This window comes from Symsagittifera roscoffensis, chromosome 5 (assembly GCF_963678635.1).
Source record: "Symsagittifera roscoffensis chromosome 5, txSymRosc1.1, whole genome shotgun sequence".
Taxonomy (NCBI): Eukaryota; Metazoa; Xenacoelomorpha; order Acoela; family Convolutidae; genus Symsagittifera; species Symsagittifera roscoffensis.
This window is the reverse complement of record NC_087066.1, coordinates 46,965,547-46,985,737: the sequence shown is the minus strand read 5'-3', so window position 1 is coordinate 46,985,737 and position 20,191 is coordinate 46,965,547. Positions and strand designations below refer to the sequence as shown.

Genomic DNA, 20,191 nt, shown 5'->3' with positions numbered 1-20,191 from the left:
CTTAAAATTGTTCAAAATTAGTTGAAAGAAGCTTATTTTTCATAATTGATTTGTTACAGGAGCGAAATCTATCCTTTTGTACTTTATATGGCGTGTGGGGGGTTGATTTTCATAAAAAGTTTCAAATTTCAGAAAAAAATGTAATTTTATTTTATTACATTAGATCTTTTAATGTTATTACCTCTCCATAAAGCCTTCGAAGGAAGTCGGAACATTCAGGGCTTTGCCCTGATACGAGCAGTCTTGTTGTGTATAATTTTGCCTCAATATTTATTCGAGTTTTGACAAAAATGTTACTTGATAAGAAAATTTTTTAACCTTTATTTTGAACAATTATTTTGACGTTTTTTGGTTTAAGCGTCACTTTTGCTCTCGTATTTGCTGCAACTGGAATCGGTCAGGCAACTTCGGCACTCGGAGACTTCGCCAAGGCCCAATTGGCCACGAAATCCCTTCTCGACTTATTCTCTCTGACCCCCAAAATCAACAATCTCTCAAACGACGGGTACCAAGTGTGGGAGGACCGAAACATCGGAGGTGGAAAAAATAATGTTCATATTGTTTTTAAAGATGTTCACTTTCGTTACCCTTCAAGACCGAATGTGAAGATTTTAAAGAGTTTTAACTTGGAGGTTCCCAGAGGAAAAACTGTAGCTCTGGTTGGACCGTCAGGTTGTGGGAAGTCGACACTGATGCAACTGGTCCAGCGGTTTTACGATCCAGAGCAAGGCGAAATTGTGAGTTGTTCTGATCGATAACAAAAGTTTTGCTATTTGATTTCATGAACAAACTTTGGCAAAGAAATTTTGAATCAGCGAGTTTGGCTTCCGTTTAGTTAATCGAGTTGACCAAATTTCATAGCATAAATTTAATTTTTTTGAAAACAGGAGATTTATCCAGTCTAAATCAAAAAACACAGATTTTACTCACATTCAAAATAAAGAGTAATATTGTCGTTTTTTAGTTTATAAAAAATTCTGTGTGTGTGTGTGTGTGTGTGTGTGTGTGTGTGTGATTATGTGTACGTGAGTGTGTGTGCGTTTGTGTATGTGTGTGCAGGCGCCGATCTAGGAACTTCTGAATTTCTCGAGGGGGGGGGGCGGATTTTCAAAAAAAAGTTTAAAAACTTTGTCGATCTTTTTTTAGGTCAACCAAATTGATTTTCTGAGCTCTCCTAAATCACTATAAAGACCCTAATTTGACAAATTTTCTGTGCCGCTGGCAAATTTGTGAAAAAAACAGGCCAAAAAGGCGCCCTTAGAAAATTTTTAAGGTCAGTCGGCCAAAAATGGATATCTCAAAATAGTTTAAAGAGGGGGCCCTTTGGGTCGGCAGGGGGTCGAATCCCTAAGGAAGCCCTCCCCCCCCCCTATTTCCGCTGTTATGTGTGTGTATGTGTGTGTGAGTACGTGTGTGGGTGTGTAAGTGCATATGCATGCATTCGGCAATTTATTATTCGTCTCATGTAAATTTGAAGCTATTGGATGGCTACGACATCAAACAGTTGAATGTCCGTGAGCTACGAAGACGCATCGCTATAGTAAGTCAGGAACCCTCGCTGTTCAACGCATCAATTGAGAACAACATCAAGTACGGATCCCTCGCAGAGTCTGGAGATTTCGACTCCTCGATTACCCTGGACAGAATCATAGGAGTTGCAACGTCTGCAAATTTGCACAGCTTTGTGTTGGGATTACCTCTGAGGTATGACACGAATGTAGGCGAAAAGGGAACTCAAATATCTGGCGGGCAAAAGCAGAGAATTGCAATTGCACGCGCGTTGATTCGCGACCCAGAGATTATTTTACTGGATGAAGCAACGTCCGCACTGGACAGCGAAAGCGAAAAGGTAAATAGATCCGTATAATTTCATTGTGTACTATTTTTTAGTTATGTCTGAGAGCTGATTTTAAGGGAAAGTTAAGGACCAAATGCCGGTGACGTTTAAATGTCTCACGCCGAATAAAGGAGACGATGAACAGCTTTTATTTGGTTTCCTCCCTAATCGTTTATTCCGAATCGTAAACTTTTACAAAATGATTCAAAACTTTCCATTTAATCAACTCTCTTCTTAAGAATTCGAATTCTCCGGCTTCAGTTGAAAAAAAACTGCAAAAAAGTACTGTTTTAGGTAGTTCAGCAGGCACTGGACATTGCTCGCGTGGGGCGAACATGCCTAGTCATCGCACACCGACTGACCACGATTCAAAATGCAGACGAAATTGTGGTGTTAGACCAGGGAGAGATAGTGCAACGGGGAACCCACGAACAACTATTTGCCGACAAATCCGGACTTTATTCTAAGTTCTGCCAGGCGCAGAATCTAGAGGTCGCCAAGTAAACTTTTCTGAAGAAGTATTTACAACTGAAAATGGGTCTTTTACTGAGAAAAAACCTTAATTGTATTTTTACGGAGGTTTTTGAGCGTTCACTTTTTTAGGGGTAGTTTAAAAAAAAATTGCATGGGTAACAGTACGTGTCAACAAAAATAAAAATAGTAGCAAAATGCGACTGAAAAAATAGAACAATAGTTGAGTATCCGTTGTGATATAAATAATCAGAAATTTTGTAAATTATTCCTTAATTGATCATGATCTGAACCTTTAATGTTAACTGTTGTTTAGCCGAAGAACTTGAGCTTGAAAAAGGCAACTTTTAATAGTCAAAAAAGTTTTAAGCCATGTGCCGGTGTTGATTATATGGAATCAGTGAGAAGCAATGTCTTAATTAAGTTTCAAGTTTTCAGCGATCCAAATCAAATTCTGAATTGTGTTGAAAACCTGAAACAGCATTTAGAGATAGGCCAAGATCTAATAAAGACCCGCAAGGCCTGAAAAAAATTGAGATTTAAAGCGATTTAAATCAATTTTAATGAAGATGATAAACAGTATTTATACTATACAAGAAAAGGTCTTTTCACACAGTTCCATTTATAGAATATGTAGAAAAAAAGTTTATTTGTGCATTTTTGTCTATAGCTTAGTCCAGAATCAAAATTGTCAGTGAATTTTACTTTGAAACCCAATTTAATTGTCGAAACAATAATAAGTGGGGAGTAGTAGGCGGAAAAAAGCATGCGCAAAATGTTCTAGATTGCTCTAGAATGTTTCACAATGATCATTAATTGTTCTAGGTTGTTCCAGAAATTTCATACAATTAAATCGATATTAATAACACCAAAAAATAGCATAATTAATTAAACAATACTGACTAACTCTTTACTGTTAATTATTCGTAGCGTTGAACTTTAAAATCGTACCTGTGGTTGTTAAATAGTTTCAAGGGAGGTAAATTGAAATGCATAATTTCTACTGAGATATGATTCATAAATGAACACTGACAGGCTTAACAGTTTGCGTGATAACCTTGGACAAAGTCCGATAAATGAAAACTCCGTCGTTTCCAAGAATCAGAATGCAAAAAGTACATGTAATCTAAACTGCACAGCTTGAGACATTTAGCCAAAAATTTAAAAGATTTTTCCATAAAAGTCATGAATATTGAAGTTTCTCAGCAAAAAACCACGCATGAAGACAAACTTGGTCAGATTTTTGCCGCATCATTTGTAGCATGACTCATCAAAGTTATAATTTATGTCTCAAAAATTGTTAAGTTTTTTTTCTACATGAAAGATGCACAATTTCAAAATTGAGTCTTCAAATGTTTGGATTGTTCAGTTTTTTCCTCTTCATATTTAGTATGAATCATCAGGGTCATGTTACATCCTATTTCTCAATAAGTATTATTTTGTTGAACATAGACATGAAAACAAGAATTGATTGTCATCAAAAATTATGCCTGAAAAAATATGCATTGTCCGAGTTTTGCCTCGTCATATGTAGTATCAAGGTCATAATACATCAACTTATATCTCAGTAACAGTTAATTTTTTGACTATAGGTACGAACATGAAAGTTACTCCTCATCACATTTATGTCTAGAAAATTGTGCACTGTTCAAATGATGCCTCATCATAAGTAGTATGAACCACCAAGATCATTTTACATTGTTTTATATCTCATTAGCTGTTACTTTTTTGACCATAAATAAGATGATAAAAATGCTTAGCAACGAAATTTGTATCCAGAAGTTTCAGCATGGTTCAAGTTTTGCTACATCATATGTCGTATGAAATATCAGGGTCATGTTTCATCATCTCACATCTCAATAACTACTGATTATCTGAACACGGGCATGAACACAAGAACTGGTCACTACCAAATACGATCTTTGAAAAAATTTGCACTGTTCAAATTTTGCCTCATCAGATGTAAAATGCCTCATGAGGGTCGTATTATCTGATTTTATATCTCATCAAGTGTTGCTTTTTGACCATAGGCGAAAGCATTAAAAGGCTTCGCATTGAATTTTGTGTCCAAATTTTGAAATATGGTTCAAATTTTGTCTTTGTAAAAGGACTCAACAAGGTCATGTTACATCTTATATCTCATTAATAGCCTATTTTTTTTCACCATAGTTTTGAACTTAAAAATTGCTCAGCCTCAACAACTGTGTCTATAAAATAAAATTTAGTTCAAGTTTGGTCTCATCAGATGTTGTATGAGTCATCAAGGTTATGCTACTGAATCTTATATCTCAATGAATTTTGATCTTTTGACCATAATTTCGAACCTTTGATAAGCTCAGCATCAAATATTTGCCATAAAATTTTACGAATTGTTCAAATTTGACTCGGAACTTGTTAGCAATGAATTGCTTTTTCTGGAAAATAATTTGTTTTACGGAAATTGATAAAAAAACATGAAATTATTTTTTATGTTTCCACTTTTCCGCTGTTGATTCAGGTTCGATTAATTTCTTCTGAATAAATTATATAAAACTGAGTTTAACTAATTTTAGTGAAGCAAAAGAATATTCTCCAAGGACTTCAATTTTTGCTTCATTTTTTCGTTTGCTTGAACAACCGCTTAAGAGGAAGCTGCGTTGCAATTTTTTTAGTGTGCAAGTTGATGATTTTCCAATATGATTCGATAAGTCATGAGTTTTCTGTTGTTTTCTGAATTTAAAAAAGTTTGGCGATTAATCTATTTCAAAGAACTGATTCTAAAAATTTTATCAAATCTATGCAAAAATGCTCCTTTTTTATTTCAGTCGGCTACAATCAGATTTCTTCGATACCGGTACATTTGCACAATAGATCAAAAGCGAAAATAAATTTAACAGTCATTCAAAACCACATTTGAAACTTTTTCCATGCATAACGGATAAAATTTAGGAACATCTACTTTTCTTTACCACACAAGTTGCGTTGAAAAAATTGCACATTTTTATGTGTTAAAACGTTACTAAACTAAGCTTCATTCGGATAAGTAATGCTAAATTTAGTTTAGATAAGCAGGTTCACCATACTGCCTACTTCAAGCCGTAAAAAAATCGTACTTTAGAAGTAATTTTAGTTTGAACTTTTACTCTGATGTTGTTAGTAGAGCTCAAAAGTTTTCTTCAAGTTTCCAAATTTATGTTTCTTTTTGTTCAATTGTGAGTCAGTATCTAAAAACATAGCTACCTTCTGAAAATTTTGCAGAAACTTTTTTCTCACTTTTTATAACATATAAACGATATAGTTCGCTTTAAAAAGTTGAAATCAGTTTCGATAAAAATTAATAGAAAAACAGTTTTTTCGACTAAAGTTTAATCTTTATCTAAATAGGATTGTTTAGTATGTCGGGTTAAAAATAAAAGTTATTCAGATTCATTTATTTTTGGATGGACATTGCTTGATTGTTTGCTTATTGCTTCTTCTTTGAACTGTAACGATAGTAGCTCTCAGTATATTTGAGCTCTTGACGGTATTTGTGTAACCTTTTAATAGTTTTTATCAAACTTTTATTTTCAGACATTATACGTGTTTAACCTTCATTTAAAACTTAATCATTTTAACAGTTGTGTCAGTTTTTAATTTTTTAAAGTTTTGATTCTGTTTAATTGTTAAAACTTTGCGCAAATTTTAGTAAGATTTTAGTAAGATTTTATAGGCAAAAACGGTGAACAAATCTATTTCACCGTTTTCAAATGACTTTAATCCTCTTGCAATTACATCCCAGTTTCGGAAGTTTGTGTTTACTTGCAGCTTAAAAATAAGATAAACTATGTAAGCCAAACATATGAAAACGATTCAACACAGCATTAAGTGAAGTTAAGATACTTTTTATTTAATTAATAAAAGTTGTATGTTCAAAATCGTTTTTTTTTGTTTTTTTTTGTTGTAACATTGTTGAAATATCTAGTAAAAAAAACTGAAATTTACTGTTATTACGAGCAACACAGTCTACGCATTTATTTTGACTGGTAGATTAGCTGAGGACTACCTTGAGCTAATCTAACCTTAGTTAGATCAACTCTTAGATGGACCATCTTAGATGGACCATCTATCAAAGGATCACCAAGAAGGATCACCTTGAGTCAACCTAACTTGCATCAGGTTAACTCTCTTTGAACTATCTTTCAGGAATCTAAGGTGATCCATTAAGGACTACCTTGAGCCAATCTAACCATAGTTAGATCAACTCTTAGATGGACCATCTTAGATGGACCATCTATCTAAGGATCACCAAGAAGGATCACCTTGAGTCAACCTAACTTGCATCAGGTCAACTCTCTTTGCACCATCTTTCGGGAATCTAAGGTGATCCGTTAAGGACTACCTTGAGCTAATCTAACCTTAGTTAGATCAACTCTTAGATGGACCATCTTAGATGGACCATCTATCAAAGGATCACCAAGATCAACTAGTTGTGGATGAGTACACAATACTGTTTTTTCGTATCTTTCGTCATAAATCAAGAGAAAAAACCAAAACAAAGTACCTCAAGATTAAAAATTAATAGGAGATTCAAACTTTATTTTGTATTTATTTTCAACTTGTTCTGTTGGTTGGTTCAATTATATCAAAACTTTAAAATTTGTTACCTCGAATTAGTTTTTAATTAGCTTTTCTGCAAATTAATTCCAAAATAAGTGTTCAAAATTGAAACAAAAAGATGTTTTGTTCATTTTTTTGCCCATTCAATTTTCATTGAGGATACAATCAATATTTATTAGACTGATAAATTTCAATTGTATCCAAAATTCTCAAAAAAGTTGATACTGCTAAAAAAAATTGCAAAATTCAAGCTTTTTTGCTGCATCTTTTTAATTTTACTCAAAAAGCGGTCAATTAGTGGTGCTCCAGTTTTCAAACGCCCAATCCACAATAATTTAACTATCTACGATAATGATTACAGATAATAACAAATTTAGTCGCCTCTACGGACAATTTTTTTGATTTGTTCATTTTCTTCTGTGAATAATTCAAAATAGCTGACAAGTGTTGTCTCAAAACTATTTTAAACAATCATTACCCAATTTAAACTTCTTCAATTTTTTTTGTTTTTGACGCGCATTGCATCTATTTCTGGTCTATAAATTGGTTGTTAGAAAAATTAACTTAAACCGAAAAACTTTATTGTGATGTTCTGTTTGAACACAGCAAACATGAAAATCAGTTAAATTATAGTTTCGTCTAGTTAATTAAAATGTATGACAGGATATTTTATATCGACCTTTAGAAAACCATTTTTCAAGCTGAACTTTCAAATCTCAGCGTTTTTCATTATAATATCAAACATAAAAGCATTAAATGATGAGGAAAGGAATTAGTTTTTTGTTCTCAAAAGGCTCATTTATTATTATTATTTTTTTTCCAACGAAATGAATGATATTGGATCAAGTAGCTAGGAATATAACTTGCTTAAACTCAAAATTCAAACGACAAATCATTAACAGTTAAGTTCACTTAAACATGATGAGTCTTTTTTTGTATGATAAAAAAATTTCACTGTTTTTCACGAGTTTTTAGTGGTTTGATCAAAAGTTTAAAAAACTGAAGTGATAAGTAAAGTAACATGACCTTAGGGAGTCATTGCTTATACTTACTCCTGGAAAAACCATTTTTTGTAAAAAATGTTTTAGAAATAATAACCAATGCTGTGTATTTTTCTATTAATGATCAATGTCAAAAAAAGTAGTGATTGAATAAATAAATAGTTTAAAGTAACCTGCTCAAGCTAATCAATTTTTATTTCTTGACCTAAAATTTCAGTGTTGAACAAACGATAAGTTCATATCTTTACAGTCAAAACCCCTTAATATAAGGATTACAGATAAATTGAACAAACCATAGTCAAAAGTTAACAGTTATTCAGATATTAGTTTATGCATTATGACCTTTATCTCGCATACTACAAATTATGAGGCAAAAATTGAATAATTCATAAAATTTTAGCCATAATTTTGGTGCTGATCATTTTTTTTCTTTAATACTATAGTAGAAAAATTGACAGTTATTGAAAAATAAGTTAATGTATTATGAGCTTGATGAGTCAAAACACATGAGTTTTGTCAGTGCGTTTTTTGTCAGACATAGTTTTCGACGATATGCAGTTTTTATATCCATGCCCTTCTTCAAAAAAAAACAATAGCGATTGTGGTATAAAATAAAATAACATGACCAAGATATTTCAAACTACATATAATGAAGCAAAATTTGAACAATGCATAATGTTTTAGACATAGTTTTTGATGCTGAGTAACTTTCATGTTCATAACTATAGTTGAAAAATGAAGAGTTTTTGAGATTTAAGTTAATATATTATGACCTTGATGAGTCATACTTCATGCGATGACGCAAAACTCGAACAGTTCATGTTTTCTCAAACAGCTTTCGATGGTAAGCAATTTTTGTGTTTAAACCCGTTTTTCAGAAAACTAAAATATTTGAGATATCAGATACTCTAACATTACCCTGATGTTTTAATATTAAATATGGTGAGGCAAAATTTGAATAATGCATAGTTTTTTTGACAAAGATTGGAGATGTTGAGGTGTTCAAACGATTTTGTTATTGATTATAATTGTGAAATTTTTCAAGAGATTATAATCTCCTATAATTGATTATAAATGATTGTAGTTCTTACAAAAAACCCTTAAAATCAATTATAATCGATTATAATCGATTATATTCTCATATTTTGGCAAAAATTTGTCAATTCAAAACATTATTCAAATTATATTTTGAATTTGGCAAAAATTTGTCAATTCAAAACATTATTCAAATACTTTTTTGTCAATATGAAAATCTCTATAAGAGAACTCTTGAAAATTTTGGTTCATCTGAACAAAGTTTTACCACCATATAAGTGGAAAGGTTCCCGCCGTAGCTGAAAAATAAATCTTCGAATCAATATGAAACTATATCAATTTGCTGAAGTTTTGGTGGTTGAAAAATTTAAAATAAGCATCACGAAACAACTCTAATGGGGAAGAATTGAAAAAAAAACTTATAAGTTTGAATTCATTGGAAAACTTTTTAAAAAAAATTTTCAATTTTCATAGGAGCCAACGTCTACAAAAAGATAAAATATAAGCAATTTAAATGCAATTTCGAGGACAAAATGGACAAACAAAAGGGTTATAATCAATTACAATCAAGTATAATGGAATTTTGTGCAAAACTTATGAATCAGAAATTTGAATAAAAATAATGGATCATAATCAAGTATAATTGATTATAATTATATCGAAATTATAATTTTTTTGAAATGGTTTTTGATGCTAAGCACCTTTCATATTTTAAATATGGTCGGAAAAATAACTGTTAATGAGATATAAGTTGATCTTGGTTTTGCAGGATAGAATCTTTAATTTGTTTGTGATAATTTTTATCTAAAAATCAACCTACATAAAACAATTCATGTTGCTTTCTGTTACAAGTTGCGTGTGATAAATTTAACCTAAGATTAACCGACATTAAACATTTATTATTGCCTGTAGGAAAACTAGTTTAAAAAACCCATTATTTGTAGATGGTAGGAGCAACATTTTTTACAGACTGTGTTGTGGAGTTCTTTGATCGACATGCTTTCAGAATGGTCAATAACTCGGGTTTCAGATAGAGTTATGAGAAAAATTACCAATATTTATTCAGTCGAGAGTCGGGCTGCATGGAAATTCCAAATTCATAAAATCAGTTCACAAAATTAACAATGATATTATTTATACTTTTTTTGACTTTATTAGTTTTCCTTTCAGAGGTTCAACCTATTCAACACCTTTTCGACGAAAACCCATGATTCAAAACAACAATAATTTAAAAACGTTGAACATCTGATTGTAATATTTGAAACTGATTTGAGCTAAAAAAAATGACAGGAATAAAAATTACCTGCTTTTAAGACACTTCTTGATGCAACTACGTGAATTTACTGCCTGAAATTTTAAAATTTAACTGAAGTTGTGTATTTTTTAAACTAGTATTATATGAAAGTTTTTAAAGATACTTTTCGAAGATTTAAAGTTTTTGATTGTTAAGTTGGCGTTGAAAACTCGAAAAACTGTTTTAACACGAGTAAATTTTTTCAAATTGAGTAAAGGCTTAAATTGTTTCAGACGAAAAATCAATTTTCAACCTTGTTCTTTTCGATACCGAAATAACTGTATGGAAATTATTTAAAGTCGTTCGAATCACTCGACCCAGACATAACTTTGCGCGGAAAAAAGGTGGAAACAAAACTAAAACAAACTCGAACACAAAATTCTTCCCCATTTTCAATGAGCGGACTAATTATAATTTTTTTATAGCCAAAATATTTTCCGTTTTTTTTTTCAAAATCCACTAAAATAAGTTCGCTAAAGTTTTTGTGTCGCAGAATCTGGACTGAGTGAATATATTAAGTCGTGTTGCGAACTCTGCGTTTGTTGGCAGATTATGCAGCTGTAAAAAAATTCATGGTAAATTTTTTAACAGAACTGCAATGATTAGTAGATTCTTCAATCTTTTAGTGAAATCCACAATTTGTCAATGAACTAAAAAGACTGGGTTTACACCAGTTCAACCGTGCAAATGAAGTATTTTGGAATCTACTAACCATTACAGATAGTTTTTTTCTTGATGGCCCCGTCTCCTCGGTCATGGAAAAAGTGATAACTATTTTTGGGTTGGGGTGTCTCCACCGTGATCTGGAATGTCGCGCCATCTCCGCCTTGGTCTGGAAAGGCGCGTCCTCTCCACCATGGTCGGGAAGTCGCGCTGTATCCAATTCGGTCGCGTGGAATTGTTTTTTGGTTTGCGTGGAAAACAAAACAATGAACAATTATGATCTAGCTCTAAGCAGGGGCGGATTTTAATGCGGTGGCGGGGGCTAAACCCCCCTCTCAGTGATTCGACCCCCTACCGACCCAAAGGGTCCACCTGTGTACTATTTTGAGATGTCCATATTTGGTGACGGACCGTAAAACTTTTCTTAAGGCGCCTTTGGCGCCAAAATATACTAATTTTGACGAAGGAGCGCGCGCCAAAAAAACGCAAGCTTTATTCGCCCATTTTTTCAAAAAAATTCCCAGCAACGCAAAATGTTTCGTCAAAATACGGCCTTTTTAGTGTTCTGGGAGGGCTCGGAAAATCAGTTTGGTTGACCTCTAAAAAAGTATCGACAAAAGTTTTCGACATTTTTTTGAAAATCCGCCCCCTTCGAGAAAATCCTAGATCCGCCCCTGGCTTTTATTAAAAAACAAGTGCAAAACAATTAATCTAGTGAACATTTATAAACTAGAATAAACTTTAATTATTTGTAATAAAAAATGAAACCCAGATCAAAATCGACTAATTGTAATAAAAAATTAAACCCAGATCAAAATTAATTGTAATAAAAAATAAAACCCAGAAGTGATCCAGGAATGTATTTTGGCAGACCCGATGATTTGGTTCCTATAAATCCAAGCACAGTTATGCAAGTTTTTTCTGGTAGCTACTCTACACCAACAACATTCGTAAATTTCAATGATTGTTTTGCACGGTTCGTTCCTGCATCAAATGTACCTCAACCTATTCATCTTCCAGTTAGTCGACACACGCATGGGCCAGTAATTTCTAGCTAGCAAGCATCTGTAGCCCCGTCTCAACAGCCTTTAAGTGTAACAGGTAGCAGTTTGAAATTTTCGAGTGAATATTATAATCCTTTTAGCCATTTATGGAGAGCAGCAGTTACTGATTCTTTGATGACAGCTCAACAACACCTTGCTGAATCTTCATATGTGTTTTCAGCAGTGACTCCAGATGTTCTACCCAAGAACATCGTTCCCTATACAATTGGCGGGACTGTGTACTTTACTCAGCCTGAAAATCGTCCGCAGAGTCATGCACAAGCTAGTGCTAACTATCCTGGTTTTTAACGCAAATACCCAGCAACAAATCCTGACATGCCTTCTGGAGCGTCATTTGAGAGTCCACTATCGGCAAGAGAGCTAAAAGAAATACTTATGCAGAGCCGCAAGTATCATCTTCCTGAATGAAAGGTGACGCAATTTGACGGGAACACACTTAACTGGCACGAATGGTTCGGCCAGTGCAAGTAGATGGTTGACTAAGTCATGATCAGTGATGATGAAAAACTTATATACCTAAAAATGCTAAAAATCCGCAAATCGTAAAACGTAACAGGCTTTTTCCTCATTATTTCCGGACTCGTCGCTGTTTTCAAGTCTTTGTCTTTCCCTAATGACCTCAAAAGTGTAAATTTTTAAGCCAAGCGATCAGCAAGCTTCCCCCAAACCTCAAAGAGGCGTGGTAAACGCACACCATTAGAAATATCAGGCAGCGACCGACTTTATGGGACTCTAATGAGTGGCTCAAGGAAAAGACTGAGGGCCATGAGAGTTTAATGTTGCTAAACTCTAAAAGTTAACCGAATAGCCCGTCAAGTCAAAAGTAGCTACAAAGGTGTTTTTCAAATGATAATAGTAGGTGAAAAGTCTACGAAAAAATCAAAGTTTCCTCCCTGCTCCTTGTGCAAAGAACAAATTGCTCTCTGGCACTGTACCGTATTCAAAGAGAAGACTGCCACACAACGAGCCAAGTATGTCGCCGAGCAGATGCTTTGCTCTGCTTGTTTACAGAGCAATCATAGTTTTCCGAAGTGCCCAAAGACCAGAAAATGCACAAAATCTTATTGTGAAAGCACCCACATTGAGCTTCTACATGGAGCAGAGAAGGTATTCCCACCAAGAGAGGATGAAGAAGACTCTTCGTCAAAAAAAGAGACAATGATCAAAAATGTGTTCACTCACGCGGCCGTCGGTGATGATTACTGAGGAGTCAACTGAAGGTCTCTCGCCTATTCCATCACTTGCCGTTTCTTCTGAATCGAATAAAACAATTCGGTTGGTACTCCAGTTAGTCTCAACATAAATGGATTCAATTTTTATAATGTTGATAAAAACTTATCAAGTGAGATTCGAAATTTCCATCAAAATTAACAGTAGCGACTTTTCGTTTTCGTTCAAAGCTTTTGTTAAAGACAATATCCGTTTTGTATCTAATATCATGAAACTTCCTGAACTTCAGGAAAAATACAATAATTGGCTCCATTAAAACCGACACAATACAAATATGATGTAGTTGAGATAACCATAGGGCAGGATTTCTACCACGCAGTAAGACCCGTTGAGTACCTTCTAGGGAGGACTCAAAATCACCGTGCGCCGTACGCCTTCCGATAGGTTTGGTCATTAGCGGTTCGTTACCCCCAGTCTTTGGCTCAAATTCATCTTTCTTTAAACATGTTGTTGAGGACACTTCTCTGGCTGATCAAAACCCAACATATTATGAGTTAGAGTTGTATGGAGCTTTCAAGCAAGTAGACGCCCGTTCCGCTACTGACAAACGTGTTTTTGTCAATTCTGAAAAATGAAACCTCTCAGTTTCATCAAAAAGAAACCTCACAGGTGAGAGATATAAAGCACCAATGCTTTGGAATGAAAGTGAAACTAGTTTGCCTAATAACTATTTCTCTTCGTTGGCACAATTCAAGTTGTTAGAAAAGAAATTGAACAAAGATCCAGCACTCCGTGAAAATTATGCAGAAACCACAGGAGATGATATTCAAAAGGGATATGTCATTACTGTTCGTCCACATGATCCCAGTTCACGAGTGGACAGTGAACAGTATCCCCCGCATCATCCGGTGTTGAACCCGAACAAACTCGGCAGGGTGCGCCGCGTCCCAAATGGGGCATAAATTTTCAATATAATTTCCCTAATTAAGTCACTCTTGGGTGGCCAGATCTTCTGCAAAATCTCATTTTTGTGCTTTTACGTTTCTAACAACATAAGTACGCCGTTTCTTTCGATAATGAAGGTATGTTCATGCAAGTTGAAGTTCCTGAGCGAGATCAACCTTCCCTCCTATTTTGTGGCGGGAGGACCCCACATCAAATGTGGTTAATCACCAATACACACGTCATATCACGTCGCTCGTGATTCACCTACATGAACGAACAAAGCTTTGCAAAAGACTGCATCTGACCATCAAGAGGCTTACCCCGAAGCTGCTTTACCTGTAGTCCGCAATTTCTACATGGATCACTATCTAGACTCTTCCGAAAACATTGAACAAGCACTATAATTAAGCAGGGATTTAGTCTAACTACTGAAATTAAGTGGTTTTAATTTGACAGAGTTTGTCAAGAAGGACACCTCAATAGCAAATGCCCTGAGCCCTGATAATCGCGAGTCAAACATATCGGTGAAAAATATTTGCTTCAGTCCAGGCCACTCATCGCAAGTCCTCGGTCTGAAATGAGATTAAAGTAACGATACTTAAAAGTCAGTAGAGGTGTTGTTCAACCACTACACAAAGCAATAACCCAGCGTACTTTTATGAATTTTATATCCTCTGTTTTTCACTCAATTGCTTTAGTAGCCCCACATACCGTTCGGGCTTGCCTGCTTTCAAAAGACATATGACGAATCAATGGCCAAAAATGGGACAATGATCTCCCTAAGGAAATGAAATAAGGGCTTCTTGAGTGGCACTCCAGCCTTCCTTTGTTAGGCACTCTGGCAAAAAACCGTAGTTATTTCACCAAGCTTTTCGACCGAATCGAACTCCACATGTTCGGTGATAGTTCGCAGGATGTGTTCTGCGCCGTATCTTTTCTTCGTGCGTGAAAAACGAGTTTGCATAAAATCGAAAGAGCCTTCGTGTTTGGCAAACCCCGCGTAGCGCCTAAGAAAGCGCTTTTGATAATACCAAAGCTGAAGCTTCAAGCAGCCCTTCTGGCAACCAGTTTGAAAAAAGAAATTTCAAAAGGTCTCACATTTGAAGTTCCCGACGTCTTTATGCGGACAGACAGTACCACTGTTCTGCAGTGGCTTAACTCGTGCAGCAAATTGCCTGTGTTTGTTGGCAATTGCACTGCTGAGATTCTGGAGTCCACCACAATAGATCAATAGCATCTTATACTTAGTGGCGATAACCCAGCTGATACCGGTACACGAGGGATTTCTTCGGAAACTCTCAAGGAAACCATCTGGGATAATGGCCCGAGTATACTGAGAACTACTGACTGGCCTTTCAAACCAGACACAAAGATTATCAGTAGACTCCGACTAAAGAGTCCTTCGTGTGATATTGACACTTGTCTTGAGAACGCCTCCACGTTTGTAACTTGAGTTTTGCCAACGAAAATTACTGAACATCTGTTCGGCAATTGGGACAAATTAACTCACTGTTAAGTACAATTGTGCGGTGGCCTTTTTGTTGCGTCTGTTGCCCTCACACAGACACCTCTGCGCAAACACCATCGAGATAACAGATCCCACTGAGTTGGATATAGCAGAGCAAAATCTAATACATCTGGCACAGTCCGAGTCGTTTACTACCGAAATGAGGTTGCTTTATCCTGGTAAAGCCATTACGAGAAACAGGAGAATTACCAATTATTCACCGTTCATTGGTCCAGCTGGAACCATATGCTCGACTCGGCGCATCAGTCGTTTATTTGATACTGTATATGATAGTAGGCATCCAATAATACTTTATGCCTGCCATCATTTGGTTCGATTGAAGATGAGGCGTTTGCACTTTAAGCATTTTCATCAGGTCTTGCATTATATGTGTGCAATTGTGAATTTGAATTTCACCGTTCTGAAGCCTCGTTGTTTGCTCCGAAACATCGAAAACAATTGTTTCACACACCAAAAGCTAGAAGCTAAAATTGTCTACCTATTATGTCTGATCTGCCGGTTGAAAGGTTGTGGTACAAGCGAGCCCCTTCCTGTTATAAAGTTGTGGTTACTTCGGCCCGTTCTTAGTTCCAATATGGAGAAGTACTGAAAAAAAGGGGATTTTGTTTACTTGCCTCACGACTAGAGCGCTATACATCAAAACGATCCCATCTCTCGACACAAGCTTCTGCGTTACGGACGTCGAGCTATTCATTGTAAGGCGCGGCGCTCGTTCAACCATTCTTTACGCTCCCGTTTTTCCTTGTTTTGGGGCAGAGGATGTTGCAGAGCAATTGTAAGCGAGAGTATAAGTGCATATAAACTAAAGACAAACTCGAATATGATTTGACCAAACTACACATAAGAACAGTAGCTGAGCGCATACACCCTGGGTTCTGAGGGTCTGGTGTAGGTTTGAGCCCCCCACCTTACCATGTAATAATATACTAAAAAGGGGGTTACATCCTTTTTTAACTGTTTTTTGCTCTAATTCGGTTTAGCTTTGGTTAAGGCTGACTGTCAAAAACAGCAATTTGTCTCAAGGACGATCACCGGTTGTTTTGGCTAGCTTGCGCCAATTTCTTATGCGGGTTTGTACTGAAAAAGGTAATGTTATGGATGCGATTCATAGCAGTTTTTTGGTTTTTTTATGGATTAACGACGATGAATGTTTGTATTGCCGACAATACGAGGTAAACTTTAGTGTCCGAGCCATTTTAACTAGCTTACGAAGATTGAGCGCACAGTATCGAATAACCGAACCTCGATCAATCTGAACAAAGAAAGGTTTAGGCTAAAGGGGTGGGGATTTTGTCAGCCGCTTCACTCAGAAATACGACTTTTTTTACCGGCTCACTTTGGTAATGACTCCATTCGATACTAGTTTACAAAATCTGCTCCATTTTTTGAAAATCCCCTCACTTTTCGAAAAAAGCAATCAAAGGAAAAAGGACTCAACTGTAATTTCATTTAATGAACCGGTTCACGGTGGAAACTTTTACGCTCATCATCAATGAATTTCATGAAAAAATTGGTGAGCAATTAAAATAATTTGAATCAAAACACCATTGCATTAAATTCTATGCCTATTAAAAGAATATTTGAACGTTTGTCTGTTAAAATAGTTTCTGGGAGACTTTCTTATACATTTATGTCCATCTCGCCCAAAAAAAGAGCGGTTAGAATGATCGTGAGAGGCAATTTTATTAAATTACAAAGTACAAATGGCTAAAAACTTTCAAGAAAATTCACTTAGATTAAGTTTTTATTCTGTGAACTTGCATTCTTTTTTGCAGCTGCTCTTCTGTCACTCAATTCTCGACAATACAACAAATCATAGAAAAAATTGTCTGTAATTTGCATCACACATCGCACAAATTCTAGGTCATTTTTGGTTTCTGAGCTAAGTTGATCAACTGGCAATGTTCGAACTCCGTTCAAAGTTGAAAGTGAAACTCCAGGCAAAGTTAAAAGTGATAAAGGATTAGGCGGGCACATGATTTGATCAACTAATCGCATTCGGTTCAGATCAACTAAGTCCATTTTTGATAATTTCTTCTCAAATTTTTTCAGAGCTATTGGGTTCGGATTTTGTTCACGCGATAGAACCCAACCCAAACTGAGTTTTATAAACCCAGTGTTTTCACAGTAGTAAACAAACGCGAAGTTTGAGTCGACGTGAACAACAAACAAATTCGGTTTTCCGTGCACGATTGAACTCTTGCTCTTCATATCGACCGAGAAGAGTCCCCGATTGGAAGCCGGGTTAACTAGCCGTGCATTCAGAGGCTTCGACTTGTACGATTCTCCAGTGTAAGCTGTTGAGTTGAGACTTATACTCCATTCTAAATATGAAGGGATCAATTAGTAATAAACTATTGAGCATTGGATCGAGGATTTGATGTGTCAGTTCTCTTCAAAAGTTCTCCCTTTGGAAACCAACCAGAGTGTGATTCCATCTTTGGTGCTCTTTTTTGATGTAATTTGAAAGTGACAAAAAAGGTCGTTTTGTATAAGTGGAAAGTGGATGAAAAGGTCGGAAAACTAGAAAATCAGTTTGATTGACATAGAAAACTAGAACTTTTGTTGAAGTTGTAGCAGTTTGGGTAATGCTTTTCAATATTTTCTTAACATCTTTTCAGAAAATTTAAAAAAATTAAATCATTTTTTTCCTCAAAATGAAGCCACAAAAATTCGGTGCAAAACAAAAAAATTTATCTTTCCTAACCGTCTAGATTTAGCAGCGATTTTTCAGACCACTTTTACGGACTGTCAGATGGAAAGCTACTATGACAGACATTTTTATCCAAATCAATTTGAGGAGGATCTTTCATTTGGTTCATGTTAATTTTTCAAAAACCAATAAAAGTATTTTTTCACTTGATCCCAAAATTCGAATTACCTGTTTTGTTTCGGCTGAATGAGACATCAAAAAATCCACATTGGTATCTGTTAGACTTTCCGAACGGCTTGGTTGACTTTTTGACCTCAAACCAGCGACCCCCAAAGTTCTCTTCGGTCACTTGAACTACATTCAAGGCAGAGGGGCAACTCCCATAACCGAAATCTGCAAATATAACTTCCACAAAAAGGAAGAAAATTATCAGCAAAAAAGAAATTTTACTCATTTTTTTACAGGCAGGACAAAGAATTTGCTGATTTTTATGTACTGGTTTTTATAAAGTGATATTTTTCCAAATCTTTGAGAGACTGACCTCTTTTAGAGAACAAATATTTGTAAGTGAACTCTGTTGCGTACTGTGTTTGTTTATTATTTCAGTTGTTTATTTTCAGTATGCAACTTAGTATGCAATATGCGTGTGTAAAACAAAACGTATTCAAATGACCATGAATGGTTGGCTTGTTTGGAAATTTTGTTCATGGACATCTGTGAAAATGATCGGAACAAATGAAGAAAGTATTTTGACATTCAAGTCTTGAACCGATACGGAAACATGAACTTTATTATATAGTTCAGCAGTCTCATGAAAACGATCTGCAGTCGTTTGACATTCAAATCACGACCTGATTCTGGCTTGCAAGCTAATTAGTTCAACCTTGATATGATATCCTACTAAAACTGCGTTGCAAAGTTGGGGTTGTGAAATGGCAAGACTTCCCGGGTTGACCAAAAATGCTAGTCATACAATTTTCATATATGGAAAAATGCTAGTCATACACTTTTTATGCAATTCCATAAGAACAGAAAATTGCATGAAAGGTCTATAATTAGTATTTTTTAATATATGGAAAATGTATGACTAGCATTTTTCCAAACACCAAAAGTACTGATTTCTTAAATTTTAATTTCTCAAAATTTTTTCGTTGTGTTCGAAACCGAACACAAATGACATAAACCGTGGTAACTCAAAGGTAGTAACCAAAAACTTGGCCGTATCGCATTGAAAATGCATTGGAAATGTGCTAATTCTGTCTCACACGTATAATAATATAACGAAAATAACGAACGTTTAAATTATTTTACAATAAATTATTAAGATGATTATTTCTTAAATTTGAATTTTTAAATTACCAAACATTGATCAAGGCATACAAAAAAACGTCATGCAAATTAAAGAGGAGTTTTAAGCGTTTTTGAAAAAGTTATGAAGAGAAAAGGAAAAACAATCCAATATTAGTATATCCAGGCTTACGTTATACAAACAAAAAATTAAATTTTGCATGCAAAATTTTATTTTTTCAAAAAATGTTTGTTTGAGTACAAAAATTAATTTGCGGTTGAAAAAAAAACAAAAAAATTTTTGTGGGCAATTTCAAAAATACTTCAAAATTTTGTCGTCGTCATCAAAAAATGCTAGTCATACATTTTCCATATATAGAAATTGTATGATTAGCATTCTTTTTGACAAAAAGTTTTCTTTTTTATTTAGTACGATACACCGAATTTTATGCAAAAACAAGAGAAAAGTTTTCCGAAAATTCAACGACACCAATTTAGCAAAATGTATGAAATTTGTTTGACTAGTATTTTTTCATAGACTTAGTTTATGGAATTGTATGATTAGGATTTTTGGTCTATGGAGGTCAACCTGGGCATACAATTTCCATATATGGAAATTGTATGATTAGCCTGTTTTTGACAAAAAATTTTTATTTTTATTTTTTATT

At 34.9% G+C, this 20,191-nt stretch overlaps 3 protein-coding genes across 9 annotated transcripts in view; 1 reads left to right on the top strand and 2 right to left on the bottom strand.

Annotated features, from left to right (window-relative positions):
- LOC134845663 (ATP-dependent translocase ABCB1-like) overlaps nucleotides 1-2,632 on the top strand; it is a 40,241-nt gene extending 37,609 nt beyond the window's left edge. For all 4 annotated transcript variants that reach the window (XM_063862688.1, XM_063862690.1, XM_063862687.1 and 1 more), the window contains 3 exons: nucleotides 359-737; nucleotides 1,478-1,849; nucleotides 2,132-2,632. In XM_063862688.1, the coding sequence (XP_063718758.1) occupies nucleotides 359-737; nucleotides 1,478-1,849; nucleotides 2,132-2,341 (961 nt within the window). In that variant the 3' untranslated portion in view covers nucleotides 2,342-2,632. The remainder of the gene's footprint in view (nucleotides 1-358; nucleotides 738-1,477; nucleotides 1,850-2,131) is intronic.
- LOC134845881 (N-alpha-acetyltransferase 15, NatA auxiliary subunit-like) overlaps nucleotides 1-20,191 on the bottom strand; it is a 361,253-nt gene that overhangs the window by 164,276 nt on the left and 176,786 nt on the right. The window lies entirely within an intron of this gene.
- Nucleotides 1-20,191, bottom strand: part of LOC134845880 (X-linked retinitis pigmentosa GTPase regulator-like) — a 409,218-nt gene that overhangs the window by 222,882 nt on the left and 166,145 nt on the right. The window lies entirely within an intron of this gene.